General features: G+C 38.1%; 2 protein-coding genes across 5 annotated transcripts in view; both read right to left on the reverse strand.

Annotated features, from left to right (window-relative positions):
* Positions 1 to 6345, reverse strand: part of EPRS1 (glutamyl-prolyl-tRNA synthetase 1) — a gene marked incomplete at its 5' end in the record, with an annotated part of 41080 nt that extends 34735 nt beyond the window's left edge. For all 3 annotated transcript variants that reach the window (XM_081998212.1, XM_081998211.1, XM_081998210.1), the window contains 2 exons: positions 3594 to 3678; positions 6300 to 6345. In XM_081998212.1, the coding sequence (XP_081854338.1) occupies positions 3594 to 3678; positions 6300 to 6345 (131 nt within the window). The remainder of the gene's footprint in view (positions 1 to 3593; positions 3679 to 6299) is intronic.
* A 2447-nt stretch (positions 6346 to 8792) lies between these two features.
* BPNT1 (3'(2'), 5'-bisphosphate nucleotidase 1) lies at positions 8793 to 18622 on the reverse strand (the record flags this gene model as incomplete). 2 transcript variants are annotated; one of them, XM_081997911.1, is made up of 8 exons in its annotated part: positions 8793 to 9267; positions 10599 to 10704; positions 11596 to 11793; positions 12869 to 12960; positions 13970 to 14018; positions 14541 to 14648; positions 14898 to 15002; positions 18506 to 18622. In XM_081997911.1, the coding sequence occupies 8 exons, from the start codon at positions 18620 to 18622 to the stop codon at positions 9119 to 9121; spliced, it is 924 nt and encodes a 307-aa protein (XP_081854037.1). In that variant the 3' UTR covers positions 8793 to 9118. The 2 variants fall into 2 exon arrangements, with proteins under 2 accessions (XP_081854037.1, XP_081854038.1); XM_081997912.1 differs by lacking the exons at positions 14541 to 14648; positions 18506 to 18622 and having other exon boundaries at positions 14898 to 14972.
* Between the last annotated feature and the right edge of the window lie 420 nt (positions 18623 to 19042).

Here is a 19042-nt window from a genome sequence, read left to right on the forward strand (position 1 = left end):
CATTGACATCCACAAAAAGAGTTCCTGTAAATGTTCTCTTGCATTCAGTTTAATGGACAGAATGCTACACTTCAATTTGTCCAAACAAGATTTCATTTCGTTCTGCCATTGTTATGTACCTCCTGTTACACCCACTGTGTCCTTTATAAAATTAAAAGAATTTTTAATAGCCCTCAAAAAGCCTTGCAAAAATCAAAGAATGTTCTGAAAATTATATAGAAGCCTTCTTGATATATTAACAATTATAATGGGGTCCCATTTTTAGTACAAATGGATCAGCCAGTCTCATTAGGTTAACTGCACTAAAACCTAAGGAACATAGTCCATTTGTAGTTTTTTTGCTTCTAGCTTTTCAAGCTCCTAGGATCCAGTATACAGAATATCCATAAAATATAACTAAAAACAAAAGCCACAGGGGCAGAGGGGACCTTAACATATACAAAGTATGTCCTATTATAATTTCACACTGCTATCGGATTTTAATGAAGCTTTTTCAAACTGAGAAAAGCAAAATATTTTTAATACATTTGCATCTACAGAAAGTCTGTGAAACCTGTTTTTATTGTTCTCATTAGTACGTGCCAAAACAAATACCCCTCATTACTCAAGCAAAACTGAATATATAAAATGTGACAATGTTACTCTGAGTAAAATCTAACTTGTGCTTAAAAAGTTGTTTATTTTCTTTGGGGAAAAAAATCTACTTCCACCCAAACATAGTGCTAATTGGCCTCCTTTCTTTGAAAAAGTTACAACACACTAAGGCTGCTCTTTGCAGCTAGTGCCTACTAATTACAGGGGTAAGTAAGGAAGAATAACCAGGGACAATGTAACATTACAGGCAAAGAGTAAGTCTCTCTCAAAACTGACATGAAATGCCACATAATTAAATAGCAGGGCAAATATTCAAGAAGCAGAAGACAAGATGGGAGAAGGAAAAAAAACAAACACAAGACACAGAAAATCTCCAATTGTAATAAATCATTATCTGAATTAATTTGTAAAAAGCATTGCAGAATGGTTCTGTGCAGAGGTTAGATTCATCTGCCTAAGAGTAATACTACTCTGAAGCATGCATGTGGCTCACAACACAAAACAGAAAAGCTATATTGCAGTTTGTTACCTGATAAGATGCAGGTATACTAAACCACTCCATAAAGCCATCAGCATTTAGTAGAGTAGTTTGTTTAGGAGCTATTAACACATTAAGTTTTGAAGCTAAGGCTTCAAAAATAACCTTTACAATAAAACTCATCATCTTAAATTAGTGATAAACTTTTCAGCTAACTAGCTGACAGCTAAGTTTCAGCTAGTTAGCTGAAAAGTTTGTCACCAGATTTTAATTGCAATTCAAAATATAGAGCAGAAAAATAGCAAATAAGATGTTCTCTCTTGTTCAAGTCAAGTCATTAGAATTAATGGTTTCCTGAAAAAAAGGAAAATCAAAGTCTGAAATATCCCAAGTGAATTTCAAGTCATGCCAAAATGAGATAGCTTCATCAGAATTGATGCCATGAAATCCATTTACCAAAAGCATTAGTTGAGATATGAGTTCAGCTGATGCTTCTGAAGTTACAGATACACTTTTAACAGACTTTAAAATAGAGAATCAATTTTTTAAATCATTGTACAACCGAGCAAGAGAAAATTAATGCAATATTGAGGTTTAGAATAACTTCTTAAGCATAATGCAATGCCAGGGATGAAAGGACACTAATACAAAAAAAATTCCATCTGATGGAACCATGATTATAGATATTATCCACCCATGGCCAAAGTGCAGAAGAAGAATTTTTGCTTTACATTTCTGACAATTTCCATTGCAGCTAAAATGAGTTTTTTTGCATGGTAAATGGAAGAAGGCATGGTAACATACAATTATTTAATAAAATAAAATATTATTTAATAAAATAAAATATTATTTCAAAGCCAAGTATATAAATTTATATTATTCCAAGATCATCCCCATGTGTCACAGCAGTCTATATGTGCATGTATATCTTTTGATATATACACACTGTCTAAACTGAGAAAGGAAAATGAAACCAAAATCCGACTAAAACTACATAAAGGAAAGACTCTCTCATGCAAGTAAAAACTCATGCAAGTAAAAAAAATCAAATTAACTCTCTGTTAGGTAAGCTGTATCCCACATGTGCATAACACACACTGAAAATTATTAATGCTATACCAACTAAGTCCCAATACAACCTCCCACATTGAATTGCTTCAATTCAAAATCACAAATTCAATGCCATCACTAGCCACAGCAAAAGACAACATGTAAAATCAGAGATTACAGTAAGAAAAGAAATCAGATATGCCCAAGTTCAATTCTAATATTTTAAACAGAAAGCAATGGTTGAATATTGTGAATCATCCTGTGCTTTTATTTTTTGCAGAAATACATATATAGTGACAAGCTCTTTCCCTAAGGAAAGAAAGAGGACAGTGGAAAAACTCAGTCAGTGTTAATTTATGAGGATCAAATCGGGATCTCCGCAACACAACATAAAAAGACTACATTGTTTTTATAACAATTCTACAGACATGTAGGAATACCGATTTATGATGCATTGGTGGCTTCAACAGCACCTTCTACTGAAATAGCTCACAAAATGCAAGTTTGTCAGCAGGTCCATGAACAATAGAATTTTTCCCTGTTCTTTCAAAAAACAATCAGTATTCAAAAACTACACTAATCACTAATCACTAATACCAAATCACTATAATAATATAATCACTAATACCAAACTCATCAGAGTGTTAATATGCTTTAAGTTAGGGCTGCAGTGTTTATGGGTCAAAACATGTAGACACTAGACATCAGATATTTACAGAGGTATGTCAGTGGTACTTAAGATATCAGGATATCTCCTCTTGATATATCCAGGTATCTTACCTGATATGGAATTTAAGATGATAATAAGCTTCCCAAAAATAACAGCATTAGTCCTGCATTTCTGATATGTGTATGATCCTACTCAGATCATAAAAACCACCTTCATGCCCCAAACTTGAAAATATTTATTCCAATGGCAGAGTATTTTTAGAAGGATAGACAATAGATTTCTACAAAAATTTCCAAGATTCTTTCTGTAGGATGCAGACAGATACCCTGGATAGCATGGCATAGTTAATTAGCGCTTCTCTGAGATAACATCATGCCTTCACTTATATGCAGCAGTTAGCCCAAAATAATGCCATATAGACCTTTAAATTTCATTCCACCAAACGTTTATAAGTCAAAGGAATCTTCTACACCCATCTTGCTTAATATAAAATGTCTTTGCTTTTGATAATCCATGGCACCTCAAAACGGAAAATACCTAAACAATAGTGACTGGTACAGCATAAACAATTAGACCTAAGTGCATGCAAATAAGAATACCAGAGCTCTTTCCATAAAGATCAAGTTTAGAATATATTGTAAATGTTTTGTGTGTCCTACAAAGAGACATCAGTAATGCAGTAATTAATAAAACTGTATTCTTCTCCTCCTCCTACCTGAAAAGGTTACTGTCAATGTTACAACCACGTCATTTTTAAAACTGCTGACCAAAAGCCAGAACGAGAGATGCAAAGTCACTTACTCGGACACACGGAGGACGGTTTCTTTGCCTTCTTCCACTGAAATTTCAACATTATTCTTCACATGCTCTACCGTCAGCAGAGCTCCTGTAAAAAACAAGAGAAAAAGATACTGAATTTTCTTCCAGGAAAGGTATCTTTCATAGTAGCAACAAAACATTTCTTACCAAATAGGACCAGGTATCTTAACTGGCTCCTTGAAGTAAGATTGCCCAGGGAAGAAACCAATATTCAATCTCACATGCAAGAGGCTTCTTATTCTTGGCAATCCTCAGAGCTTCAAATTGATAATGCCTAGCGTACAGTAACCTGCAGTGAGCTCAGCAAGTGTCAACCGCAATATATTTTATTTCCTAAGCGTACTGTAAAAATTCGTCCTGTCCCCCAACATATACAGAGAACATAATCAAATTGCTTTTGATTATTGAACAGTATAGTAACGTACTCCATCCCAGCCCTGATATGCATCAAAGGAGATCAATTACTGAATATACCTGTACTTTACTTCATGGATGAGAAAGACTATTTTTAACCTGATTTAATGTTTATGAGAAGATTAGCCATTCAAAAACAAGGAAGTCTATCCATGAAAAAGTGCAGGATTTTCAGAGTAAGTAGTTCACCAGTGACAGTAAAGGATGGCCTCCAGAAATAAAAGAATTATTGAAGTTTTTAGGCCACATCATCAACTAGAAGACAGCTCTGTCCATATTCAAAGAGGCTTGATGCAAACCTGCTCTGATCTCAGTGCTCTATAGCACGACACAGCAGCTCAAACAAAGCACCAAGCTAACTTGGCTGTGTGTCTGGATTGGCTCTGGTCCAGAATCAGCCTGCTGAGCACAAGTAGAGGAGCTTGTGTTCTTTTACTTTGCTCAGAAGCACGTACAAAGACGGCAAGCTTTTGCATAAGCAAATATTACTTAAATGAAACTAGCCAAAGGACTATACTCGAGGTGTTGAAAGGCATCTAACCTGTTACAGTCTTCATAGTGTGCTGTGCACTTTTTCTTCCCTAGAACAATGCACAGACTATCCAAGGCAGATGATGTTGTAAGCTATTAATACACTGGCCTAAATACAAAGCACTGGCGCTAGGAATTCCCTAGCTCTCACCTCTGCTCAGCTGTAAACCCTTCTTGTGGCATTAAGCTTTTATCAACAGTCAGGGTTCTTATTCCCATCCCTCAGTTATCCATCTGTGAAAGTCAGCATGACATCGCTTATGCAATATGTTTGTAAGACATGTAAGTATTTTAATAACATGCACGGAAATGCTTTGGAAATTACAAGTACTATAAACACCAAGCTATGTAATTAATACTAATGACATTAAAAGCTACTACACTTTTCCCAGTGTACAGCCATGATGAACAGTACAAAGCAGGAATGAGTAGGATGAGTGTGCTTGTCTTCTTGATACAAATGTTTATGAAAGTGTTTCATCGGTAATATGTAATATTTCTGATATAATTACATGATCTCCTGAATTAAATCTCTAGCTACCAGTTCCAGCTATCAAAAGGAAAAAATCCTCCAAAGCCCCTGTTAATCATTGCTCATACTGTATCATACTTTTTCTAGCAAATCAGTATAAACAAGTATCAAGAAAAATGTTACTTAAAACTTGTATGTTATTATACCTTAAATCAGTAGTCATGCAAGTTGTATTCAACTCTGAAGTGCATTTGGGAATAACAGCATGAAAAAGAATTCAATAAACTAAGATGAAGAATGGGAAGAAAATGTATTTTGAATAGTTGTAACAAAATGCAGAAATGGTATGGAATACATATAAAAGGCTGTTTCCATACGGCAGAAAGGATAATGAAGGAGGTTCTCACATTTTTAAAGGCAAAATGACATCGAAGGACAGCCAGCAACTGAAAAAGCAAGATCTTGCAGTGCAACTTTGAACCAGCTCGCCAGACGAGCCGAATTCTAGCAGCAGATTAGAACTGACAACGCAAGATATCAGCAATTAGGCAGAGCTCACAAACAAGCAAACCTGAATTAGGGCTGCCTTGAAAATTTAGCCTGAACGTGCAAAGTCACTCGAGGGGGTCTACCTATGACTCAGTTTCTTTAGCGCCAAGTTACGTTAACTGCCGGCAGTTGTCACCACTGCCCGAACAGCTACCCGAAAAGCAACATGCTGGAGAACAGCCCACCCAGGGCGGCAGGACCAGCCCTGCCCGATGCCTGACGACCGCGACCGGGCAGGCGCAGCGGAGCCGTCACTGCAGAAACCGATATACGGCCGGACTCCTGGGCCGGCCCCTCCTCAGCACCTCAAGTGCCAGCGGGACCCCACGGGGTCCAATCCCCGGCGGCGGCGTGACCCCCTCAGCGCCGGCCTGCCCGCCAGAGACCGGCCCCGCCGGTCCCCTCAGCGAGAGGGGCTTCGCTCCGAGCCCGGGGAACCCGCCGGCCGCCTCCGCTTCACCCGCCCGTGCCAAGGCCGCAGCGGGCACGCGGCCCCGGCCTACAGCAGGGCCGGGCCGCAGAGGGAAGGACGGAGACGGGCCTCCCCTCGCGCCTCGCCCGTCCCCGCACGCGAGGACAACCGGCGCGCGGCGCCGCAATGATGCAACGCGGCGGCCACGCGCCCCGCGCACGGGCGGCCGGTGGAGGGACAGCGCCCCGCTGGGCCCCCCCCGGAGGAGCGGGGCGGGGAGGAAGGGAAGCAAGGGCCGGCCGGCACTTACCAAGCGGGGGGCACCCCGCGTTGACGGTGAGGCTCAGCGCCGCCATCCCCGCCGTCACCGCCGGCGCCACGCCGGAACCAAAGGAGAAGGCGGGCCGGGGCGCGCGACGGCGCCAGCTCGGCAAGGGCCAGCTCGGCAGACCCCGCCTCTGGTCCCGCCCGCCGCCGCGAGGCGGGTCCGCGCTCCGCCACTTCCGGCGGGAGCAGCTATAGGGGTGGTGCGCGAGGCTGATGAGGGTTTGCTCGTCCGTGTCGCCGCTGGTCTGTCTCTGTGGGGGCTATCGCGGACTGGAGCCCGCTGGGAGGAGGCGGTGAGGTTGGAGCCGGACGGGAGGTGACTGGCAGGTGGTGGACAGGGCTCTCCCGGCCCGCGCTAGGTGAAGCCCCGGGGGTAACCCTCGTTGGAGGGGTGCCGTGTGGAGGCTGCCCTGCCTCCCAGCGTGCCGCTGGCCTCGGCGGGGCCGGGTGATCACCGGCGGGAGCGGTGCCTGATGCGGGCGCTTCTCTTCTCACAGCTGCTCCGACGATGAGGCAGAGCCTTCCCGAGAGCTTTGTGGGAGTTAACCATAAAGACTCTAGAGCTAGGCGTCTGGCAGCAGATGTAGAGATAGCTTCAGTGCCTTTTCTGTATATAATGATACAAACAAATCGAACGGTGCAAGACAATTCCGACACATTTGAGTACAGTGGTTTAACCCAGCTCTTTTCACCGGATGTTACTTGTTACATTCCTCACAAACACGCAGATTTTGCAGTGGGCCACGTTAGTCTTGGAATGAATTACAAAAATACTGCGTCAGCAGTTTTTTGCAGGAGATAGACTCAAGTTCACGTTGTTGCAAGGACAATGCAGTGTCACTGTGCTTCTCCCCCCCTCCGCCCCCCCGCCTATTTTCTAGGTGGTACTGTAGCATCTAATGTGCTAGCAGAGAAATTCTCAAATACTTGATTTGAGAGTGTTTGATGCTGGTTTGTGCAGTGGGTGTAGTGGTACAGCCAAAGCATGACTGCACCTTATGTGCTGGCTGTTATCATTGGTTCCTGCTGCTGCGGTTTATTTCGAATTTCTTTAATGTCATCTTGTGTTTGCAGTTTTTCAGTTTCTTTAAGCATGGAAAGTGGTTCCATACATAAGCATCTTTACACACCAGGTAGAAGCTGGTGCATGCCATGTGTGTTCTACTCTCATTGAGGTAACTGTAAATGAGTAGAGATAAATTACAGCAGAATTAGAAAGGGGCTTATGCTGAGGGAACTTTCAAACATATAGCATGCTTCAGATGAAAATAAGGATATAGAGACGTACATGAAGACTACTAACAGTGGGTTCTGTACTTTGTATTTTAATGATTACATGCAAAGACTTATTAAGGCAGGCTTTGTGTTGTTTAAGCTGTTCTACATTTTATCTTAATGTGTCCACATGCATGTGAATACTAAAGCATGCACATCCAAGAATCCTGCACAAGATAAAGGTGAGAATTATGTGTAACTGAGGCAGTGAAATTAGATTAATCTTGTACCAGCTATGTGGTTCAAACTTCAGTTACAAGCAGTATGTGGAATGGTTAAACTTATAATGGGTCAAAATATGAAGAAGGCTCTAATTGAAGCAGACTGAATCTGTCTAGCATGCTCTTACTACTCATGCACCTGATGAAGAAGAAAGGTAGGCTATAGATGAAAGGATTAGAAGCATGTGTTGTTCCTATATATGCAGCTTTAATCCAGTGTCATGATAGTATTATGGACTGGCTGATGATGAAAGAATGAGGTAAATTATAATCTTGCTAATTTATCTGTAAACGTTATAATAAGCTGACCTTACTAAGGAAGGAGCTTCCTTAGATCCTTTTCCATGTGTGCACATGGAGAGACTGGGAACACTACAGCAGAAGTTGCCTTGTTCCTATCTTTTTGGTGTCAAGATGTTCCTGCTTGCTGGAAACAGAGACAGCTTTAAGCCAGTGAAGTCATACTGGTGTTAGCCTACTGTGAGGCAAGGATCTAATCTAAGGACTCTTAAGTAAATCTGAGTTGTTAAATAGCTTGTGTGATGAAACGATAAAGAAATTAGTATAATTTGAACACACCGTTGAAAACTGAATTTTGAAATTTTCTTCTGTATGGAAAACAGCTTTTTGTATCTTGAAGTTCAGTGCTAGCTTGAAGATGGTTTGAGTGGACCAAGAGTATAGTTACTGAGAGGACTTAATCTTGTGGGCAAGGGGGGAAGTGAGAATGGATGCAGTGCAACTTGCAGGCTACTTTGCCATTCAGTGTCATCAATGTTGGCCACCCCAAAACTGAGTGCAATTCAACACACTCGCTTCTAAGAATCAAAACCGTCAACTTTATTATAAATGGGCTAGTCCATCCAGGCATATTGTTAGTCCATTTGTATTTAACACAATAAACCCTTGTTGACTATATACAACAAAAAACATTGAGCAAGATCAGGTAAATGACTTGATGTGATTTTGTGCCCTGAATATTAAGATGATCTTTGGATTGTAATGTTATGATTAGCAGCATATTAAGCACAGTCATATCACATGAAGAATGAGTACTCCCACAGAATATGGAAAACTACTGCTGAAGAAATGTGACTTTTTATGTTGTCTGCTAAACACAGCAAAACAATCTGATCCAACATATACCTAAAGATTCTGTATGTAACTTTGAAATTATTGAACCCTTTAATGTAAGAATTCAGTTCAGATTCTATAAAACAATTTCGAGCTCAGTTATCTTCTTTCTTTCTTCTTCTCCAAGCTCACTTTCTCAGCCTTCCAGGCCCAGTCAAGATGCTTTACTGCTTTAAGGCACAAGAGATTGTTTAACAGTGTTAGGAATACGACTGGCATAATATTCATAATTTCTCAAAGTGGCAAGGACCCCAGCTGAATTCATGTGCTTCACTTCTTTGTTATACTGAAAGGAATTTCCATGGATATCAGTTATCTTGCCTGAAAAAAAAAAGAAAAAAAAAAATCCAGCAAACAGGAGTTGTAGAGAGATAATATATTAGTACAAATGATGTAACTAAAAAAATAGTCTTTGGTGTACACATGCCTGTCTTCAGATGTGAAATATCTTTGCTCCCAGTTTAAGTGCAACAGGTTTTTTTATTGACTGAAATCAAATAACTAATGGTTTTATTTTCTTTCAGCAATACTTAAATTCCTTGTGTTTCAGGAAAAGGAAAACAACATCTCTCTCTTATGGATTAATTAAAATGTTTCCTGAGTAGTTTTTGCATTGGCTGTTGACAAGGAAAGAAAAATCCTCAGTTCAAGTAAAAGCCAGGGTAAGTCTATACAACAGCCTCTAACATAGTATAGAAATATCCCAGCTGGTTTTAAATGAGTTTCTAGAAATCATTTAGCAAGAGCAACACAGATCTTTATGCAAGCTAATTTAGCTGTGAGATACCTACATAACAAGAAGGCTAAATACAGCACTGCTGCCCCAGATTGGCGGTGTTTTTCTGCCTGAGCTAACCTGTTTAAAGCTATCCCAGTTATCAACACTAGAGACTGTAGAGGAGTTAAATAATGTCATTATGAAGCCTGTTATCCTTGCTTGACAGAATTTAAGAGATCAAAACCCATGATTTTACCATATAGTGGTAAAAGGTCTATCAATGTAAACAGCAGAAGTAGTATAATACTACTTATATTCAAGTTCTTGTCAGTGGGACTTTTCATAACTTCTCCAACCCGTTATACCCTAGAAAGGTGAAGCGGCTTATGTTGGCTGGAGACCACTAATTTTACTGAATTACATGAATGACACAATTCTGAAGTTTGTACATCTGAGGAATAATTGCATGATTTGGCCTATTTTTGTTGTTTTAAAGAATTCAATGTCCACATATTACATAATATGTTACTATTAATAAACTACCATATCCAGTTAGTAGGATAGTGTGATTTTACTGTGAAATAGTAGCCAACAGAAAAAAAAGCCATTTGTTTTGAAAATATTAAAATTAATATACCCCAAATTTTGGATTTTGGCTTTTTCAATTACTTGACAGCTACTGACTGTATTAGTCCAGGGCCTAAAAGATCACATCATGCCTTCCAGGGCATAATTTGCTGCCCCTTTGGGGAGTTACTGTTGATTTCAAAGGGCTCAAACCTCCTAGTGAATCGTGACTATTTAAAAATACATATGTACTGTCATTTTTCTTTCCAAAGACATGTTTGGGATTTTTTTTTTCTATGATAAGTATAAATAACTGTAAATTGATGCAGTTTCACTTATCTTGGAATTTTGAATGCTGTTAACTTACCTCCCACAGCATGTAGAATGGCTTCAGGTGCACATGTATCCCATTTCTTGCACCCAGGGCTGGCAAATACATAAGCGGATGCCTTGCCTTCTATAAGTTGAATGATCTGTTATGGAGAGTGGCAATTATTGCAAAGGATCTGGGCGTTTAGAAACGGGTAAACATAACGCCAGGAAACAGGCATTAGATAGGTTTATTCTATGTACTTACGGTCAGAAAAGGAACACCAGCCATTTCCTTGCCAATATTAAAATAAATTATTTTAAGATTTAGAAAGCTATACTGTATTACCATTCTGCATGATCTATTGTTGACTGTTATAACTACAGTCTATAGGATGAAGATCTGGTTTTAGTCTCAGAAACAAGAATTCCCATCTTGTCCAAATGCTAGGAAAATAAAGTGGAAACTATCTCCCGTCTTACCTGGTGCTATTTTGGGCCTTGCACATGTGGCAGAAAAGAGATTGGAGGGTGTTTTTTTGACAACCATGACAAAACTAAGCTTTCAAAATTGTAGCAAATTAGTATTCCCTGTATGCAGAGAAGGTTTGCAAAGGAAATATTGTGTGCTTCTCCTATTTTTATCCCTTGGTATGTGCTGCTAGATAGTTGGAACAAAAACTGTATTAACATGAGCAGGAGGAAATGTCTAATAATTATGATTAAATTGTATTCCCATTTAGTCATTCTGGTCTTACAACTTTTAATTTTTTCCCATAGAAAGAGAAGATGGTCTCATTTTTCCCACGGGGGAAAATGGTCCTCAGCCATGACCAGCATGGCCCTTGTTACAAATATACGTGTACCAAATTCTGACACTCTGCTTCATAGCAGTCTGAATGAAGGAAGAGATCTTGTGCTGGGGGGAAGGAGGAGGAAGTCTCCTGTACATTCATGCAAGTAAGCAAATGATTTCTTTAAAAATTCTTTTTCTTTTTCCAAAGGTAATAAGGTTTCTTTGTCCCGATAAAAACACGTATTTGGAGTTTTCGTACCTTGTTTCCTGCCCCTCCAACTCTGATGACACTGTCTGGGTTCAAGGCACTGATGCAGTCATTTACCAGGGTACTGCTGTGAGAACGGGTGGTAACGATGATGTGTTTCCCAGCAGGTGCTTCTGTGAGCTGAAATCCAAAGGCACCTATGCCCAGGACTCCCCAGATTGTCCTGCCTAACACAGCATCAGCTCCTGCCTACAGAAAAGGTCCACAGGTCCAGGTAATGGTTAATCACAGTGATCAGCATTTAAAGCACAGAGAGCATTACCTAGAGAAATCTTTGCTTATAGAGAGTATAATATTAATGCTAGGATATACATTTGAACAACGCTATTTAGAAAGAACTACTCTAGACCCCCGAGTGAGAAACACTAGGATATGCATTTGAACAATGGCACTGAAAAAGAACTACTCTAGACCCCCGAGTGAGAAACTGGTTCTCTTTCCCTCTAAGGCAATGACATAATTTCCTATTTTCTCTTCTGTGACATTGTGGTGATGCATTATGTTCTGCCTCTAGTGACTGGTAAATTAATATTTGTGTATTTTTCTACTTCAGGCACAATCTGTAACTGAAAATATCTTCATTGTAAGTGTATATGTTTTGTTATACATATCGCATAGAACATACAGAATCAGCTGATGATATGCATTATATCAGCTCAAGAGCTTTTTCTTTAAATTCTAGTAAGTTTATTTAACCGGACTGCATCCTGAGCTTTTTTTCTTGCCCCTCTCACAGATAATACTGAAATTATCTCCAAACAGGCACAAATGCCTGTAGGTTGGCCATCCTGGACTTACACCTGAAACCTGGCCTGATACACTCTAACCCAGCTGTCAGTAACAGCAATGCTTGTTTTATTTAGGACCGCAGAATTATGGGAATTACCACACATCACAAATGGACCTATTGCATGGATTTACTAAAGAATTTCTCACAAAGACTGTAAAAACACCAATCTGTACTTGTTTTACAGTATGTACTTTATATGTACTGTAGTAATATGTGCAGTATGTGTGTAATATACTGTATTAGTGTATTATGCCAGCCTCAGGATTCAGTATGGCTTAGCAGGTCCCTGAAATTCAGTTCTTAGAAACCAACATTCAAAATTGTATACATTTAATAAAAACAATACCACCTTATATTACAACATTAATGCCACTACACACTGCTTTTCAGTTGAAAGGGTGCTAACTAGAAATGGCTTAGAACTGACAGTTAGAAATCACCTAATGCTTGTGAACAAATCAATGCATTTAATACCTCATAGTTGTAATATGGCTGGTTAATAACTCCTGCTATTGCTTTGCCCCCATAAGCAATTCCAATAAGAACCGTTACATGGTCAAGGAGACCTGTACAGAAATAATATGAATGTAGTTATGCTTGAAAAAGAAGTATATATATTTAAAAAATAAACCTTCAATAAAAGTCCACAAATTGATATTCAGGGTGTTACCTTAAAAATGCAAATACTAATCAGGATTTTCAGGTGTAATAGATTGGTTGATATAATTTTTTAGTCATTTAGCCTTGAGGTCTGCAAAAAAATGCCCCAAATAGAATTCTCTTAATAGAACTACATTATAATTAACACCTAATGAGAAAGAAGTTTAAAGATACAACTAAATAGCAGTATATGATGACATTCTTCTATAATTGAGGTAGGAATTCTTTAATGGTATTAAAAACTAGCAATTTGTTGACAGTTGTACATCTCTTTCCCTGAAAAGGGGGGGGGGGAAATCTGCATAAAAGATTTCACAGTAATCAACTAAAAGATGCAACAAGGGGCTAAAATGAGATTTCAGCATATTGTTTTTTGAGTTTTTTCTTTTTTTTTTTTCCCCCCTTCATCTTAGGGTCTATTTTGATAGACACAAATTACACTTTGCTGAAAACTGTTTCTTCCCATAACCAAAGAATAATGATTTGCGGGAAGATGTTTTATTTTGAAAGGTCTACAAATACAGCTGTGGTATTTGGATTGTTTGAAGAGGAGGACGTTAATATAATTAAGCATATTCCTGTGTGAATGGGAGATTTAGTCCCTCAATTCGAAGTAGATGCAAAATTGTAAATTTGACTAAAAACTTAAGACAACCTGCCAGCAATTAAAGGCAGCCCTTTGCTCCCTGAAATAAAACTGGCTGGCACTCAGTAGCCCATCAGGAATACTCAATACTGGTTAGAACTGAATGGAATAAATAAAAAATTCCATAGAACTCAAATTATGGAAACAACATCAGCCTTATGAAACAGTATTGTATGTAACTTCTATCATAAAACTATCTACAAGTACATGCTACATTATTACATTGCTATAATTTTTTTTGAATCGGCAGAATTAAAACAGGAGCCAACCTTCAGTGTACTCCTTGGTTCCATCCAAGGGATCAACCCATACTACAAGCTTTAAAAAAAAAAAAAGAAATAAAATTAACAAATATAAATCATGTGAAGTACCATGCAAAGTATATATTTTACTTTAGTGCTTTTATTTCCTTACAATAGTAAGGAAATAAAGAGATTAAATATTTAACATTATGGTATGACTGAAGCCTACAACAGTATTTTACACAAAAAAAGCTTAAAAACTGACTGGAACCTCTCAAAGTATCTTAATAGAGGTATGAAGGCTTAAAGTGAACATAGAAATGACATTACTTTATGTCCGAAGTAGATTCCTTCCAAGTTAATTCGAATCACAAGTTGTAAAAAGCAAATTTCCATTTACCCATTATTGCATACAGGGATATGCAGCATTTCCAGATCTGGATATGTGATTCTCATAACTACATTTCAGTTTTCAAACCAAAAAGAAAAACTGGCAGCACTGAAATTACCTTTTTTCCTAATACATTCTTAGCTAAAATCAGTAAGTAATATAGATAGTATAAAATATGAAGACATATTTACAACATTACTATATTACCTCCTCCTCTTTAATTCCTGTGTACTGAGCAGGACAAGTTTTCTTCAGTATTTCTTCACAGTGACCATCTTCAATTAATTCCTCAGTTACCTCATCAGTGGACAGTTCCTAAAAAAAGGTTTTGCAAAATTATTAGAAAAATGTGTAGGATTCACCTCAATTTGCCTTAGAACTGTGGATTTGTTTGCAGCTTACTTGACAAAGCTAGCAAAATGGAAAGATGTAATGGGATGGAACTACTTTTTTTTATTTAAAAAAAAAAAACACAACATATGATTTCCTAAAACCTGCCAAAGCAAATTCCACTGCAAGTTACAGCAAGTTAGGTTGTTAGTATGAAATAAACTAGGTACTTACTTCTTCTCCTATGATTGTCACCTTGGGAAACTTCCGTGCCAGGGAAGCACAAATGCTCATTTGTACCAGTCGGTCAGCTTTGGTCTGCAAGTCATTGGCTCCGGTCTGTCAAAGGATGGATAGGAGTTTGTGTATTTCAAAACAACAACAAAAAAGCCCCAATACAATGGCCTATATGTCACTCTGAATATCTACCTTGTAATGAAAAAGTCTAATTTGAGAAATCATCAACCTAGTAAGTGATCTTGAGAGAGAAAGGCTAAAAAGTGAAAGAAGTAGAGCTTCCCTGTACACCCCAGACCTAAGATAGACTGGTATGGTATTAGAACAATCTTTACATTGTGGCGAGGTGGATGTTGGTCTTTTCTCCCAAGTAACTAGTGATAGAACAAGAGGAAATGGCCTCATGTTGTGCCAAGGGAGGTTTAGACTAGATATTAGGAAAAATTTCTTTATGGAGAAAGTGGCCAAACATTGGAACAGGCTGCCCAGAGAGGTGGTGGAGTCACCATCACTGGAGGTGTTCAAAAAACGTGTAGACGTGGCACTTCGGGACATGGTTTAGGGGGCTTGGTGGTGTTGGGTTGATGGTTGGACTTGATGATCTTGAAGTTTTTTCCCAACCTTAATGATTCTGTGAATTGTACTGAATATGTATTTGTGTAAATACTACACTATGTACAGAATAAACTAATACAAGTATGAACCCAGGTGTAATACAAGAAGAAGGAAAAGCAAAAATTAAGATATTAACAGGATAAAAATAAATATTTTAAGGCTCACTGGAGAGACATGGCAAAATAGGAAAGAGAAGACATATAGGGATGATGCTAGTAAAAGGTGATTTAAAGGTCCAATTAATCTAGCTTGTTTTTGAAAAGAAAGGGAACAATTATGATGTATAAACTTCTGAATAGTGAATGGTCCCTTAGTCTAGCAGAGAGAGGCCACGGAGAGCCAGAAGCTAACCAGTGAAATTGTACTGGACAGTAACACCTATACATTTTTTCTCGCAAAAATACTAGAGAAGAAACACTGGATTTGGTGTCTCAAGATGACAAGAAACAATGCCTGAAAGCCTTCCCAAATGATGTGGTGTAGCCAACCATATGTTGCCAGATGGGTTATAGTAACTTCTTAAACATTAATAACCTGCTATATCGTGCAAGTGGGTAATTTATTAATACTTTCTTGCCTTAATATTCATGTATCTATGAATAGAGGAGCCCTTAATGTCCAGAGGCAGAATCCCAGTAGGAAATACTTCTGTTAGCACTGGAATTAAGAAAGCCGGTTCATCCAAAGATTTGCATCTTAGTTGAATCAAACAAAAATTTTGTTTAATCTGCTTGTATCTTATTTAGTGACAATACGAAAATTTTTATCCAGGTACAGAAATTAGCCTTAGGAGTGGAATATTTCATTTAAAATCATGTTATGGGTTAATTTTTGCATGCTGAAAACCTAGTCTGTCCCTTATCCAATTGCTTATTTTCAGGAAACTTGGTATTTTTCTTTGAAACTTCCCTCTCATCCCCTAATAAATTTGGCACTAAGTTTAGATTTGGAAAGATCAAGTTATTGCAGAGAATGTTCTTTGTTCCAGGATATCAATCTAATAAAACAGTATGAAGTAATTTTTCAAACCAGTGATAAATAATGTTAAGAATGGCTAGACAAAAGGTCTACCTGCCAGTTGGAGGGGGAAAAAAAACCCCAAACATAAAAATGCTACAAGGAGAAGCAATATAAATGGAGAGCTTAGAGTTGACTGGGGAAAGAAAACTCTGGACATCAGGACAGGAGCTAGCTAAAAATTCAACTCTACTTCAGCTATTTTTCCTCATCTAGATAAATGAATGGGAGGTCAAGGTGTTGAGGGAAAAGGTGTAATGTTGTCTTCCTAGCTTTTCTAAAGCTTTCAGTAAGGCCAGTTGGAATTGGTCTTGATGTTTGCTGACTGCAGAAAGACGATGAATGATGAGAAGCAGCACTTTCTGGTTTTGTGCATCTCTTTCCCCCCCAGACCGTAGAGCAGAGGCACATACAGGTTTTTGGTCTTGCATTCTTCCTCTTTCTTCACCAGCCACTTTTGACAAGAAGCTTTCAGGAATTCTGAGATTGCTAGTCCCTCAAACAGGATACTCTTCTGTTGGTCATTGTTCTGAATCTAATTTTGTATGTTTTAAAAAAAGTATGTGTAACTAGGCTTGCTTAGAACCAATATCACTTGTTACCTTTGATCATTTTTTGTTACACTGACTGTATTTACAATTATTTACTTAATTGGTTACAAAGGTTAAAATATGTTAATTTGCTGATTTAATTACATTTTAGAAAATGATTGAGCAATGCATTTCTGATTTACTGGGAAATAATATTAACACATGCATTTTTTTAAAGTGAAACTGTATTAAACCGGCTAAAAGCCAGCATTTAGTTTTAGTTAAAATTACCTTAACCTTGCTGGACTCTTAAAAAAATAAGCTTAATGAAACTTGTTTATGCAATTAAAATTAACTGGTTAATCAAACAAAGTACAGACAGTGCTTCCTTTGTATCTCTGGGTGCAAGTATTGTAAGGCTTTCTTGTAGTGAAACTGCACTAATTTTTCCAAGCACCTAAAAGCAGGTTATGTGGGGGAGTATATTCTACTTACATGTATCTGAGAATCCTGCTATGCAGGCCATTACTTTCCAGATTTTTTAATTCTCTCCCCCATACACATGATTTTAATTGCTTAGAAAAAAGGAAATAAGAAAAACTTGCAAATGTTTTTGTAGTAGTGAATATAACTGACCAAATGGGGAAAAAGTCTTTTTACATCTACTGTCTGAACTGACAGTAAAAGTCATAAAGGATCAGGCTTTTTTTCATAACTGGCTGAAAGTGCTTACTATCAGAAAAATGTAAATACCAGCAATTACTTCAATGGTCTTTACATCAAAAATAATATAGATATTTAATGCAGTCCGTAATATTGTGACATACCTGTAAAGCTAGAAGTCACTTTAAAAGTTAATTCCACCTATTCTAGTACTGTAGTCAAAACAAAACAGCCTGGCTCATCAGTGCAGTTTACTAACTTAAAGCAAATTAAGAACTTCATGCACATGATTATCATTTCATTTCTGTTTTCTATTTAGAATTAAACTTGAAGCTCCGAATTTAGTTTGCAAACTGTGACTTACAATAAAATCTAAGATTCTTTTTTGTCTTAAACTAAACGCTGATTTATCCTAATTCAAAATTCATGAAGGGCACAGTACTTTAAGCTGTACTACAGATGTTAGAACACAGGTATGGAAATTAATGGGAAAGATATGTTGTTATGAATTCTGACATGCTATTCAAAGCTTGTGTTTTGTGAGGGGAATCAGGACAAAATTATGGTGTGTTTCTTTTAACTGTCTGAACATTCTTTAGAATTACTGGTCAAAAGACACTTCTCCAGTGCTCTTTTAATCCTCTGATCAGCAATATTTCTTGTATCAGGGGCAAGGATTATATTTCCTTCCCCAGTTGCTGGTCTTCAAAAATACTACTTTGACCTGTATCTAACTCAGCATTACTAACAAATTAAATTGGAACAAAGTAAAAGTAATACCTTCTCCACTATTCCCAGATCTCCTGCAGCCATTACATTTCTAACAATTGTTGCTGCTTTTTCCGCAACAGAATATGCAGAGGCGACCACACGCATGAGTAGAGCTGGAGAACCCATGCTGAATGCTGAAAAGAAACAAAAAGCAAACTTGTATATTTCTCTTTTCAAGAGAAGACAAGAAGGAAATTATTTTACATAACATTCCAAACAGATACAGTTTAAGCTCAGTAGGAATGGGAAAGTGGGTTACTGCCAGCAAGTAGTAATAAAGTGAGCTTTCACTTTTTTAAAAATGCAATTAACAAACACAGGGTTATAAAGCTATTTTAGACAAGATTTTTCAAATATCCATGCTCTGTCTGATAGTGAACCTACTTCTCCCCACTAAAATAAAATCTGGCATTAAAGAACAGCAGCAGAAACTCTTTATCATGAACTTTAAGAAAAAGTGTAGTCTACACACAGTACTAATTTTTTGTACATTTTAAACATAAGTTCATTTTTTCAGAACTGAACCTACAGAGTTGGCTTGTACCC

This window comes from Phaethon aethereus (genome assembly GCF_964289735.1).
Source record: "Phaethon aethereus genome assembly, chromosome: 3".
Lineage (NCBI taxonomy): Eukaryota > Metazoa > Chordata > Aves > Phaethontiformes > Phaethontidae > Phaethon > Phaethon aethereus.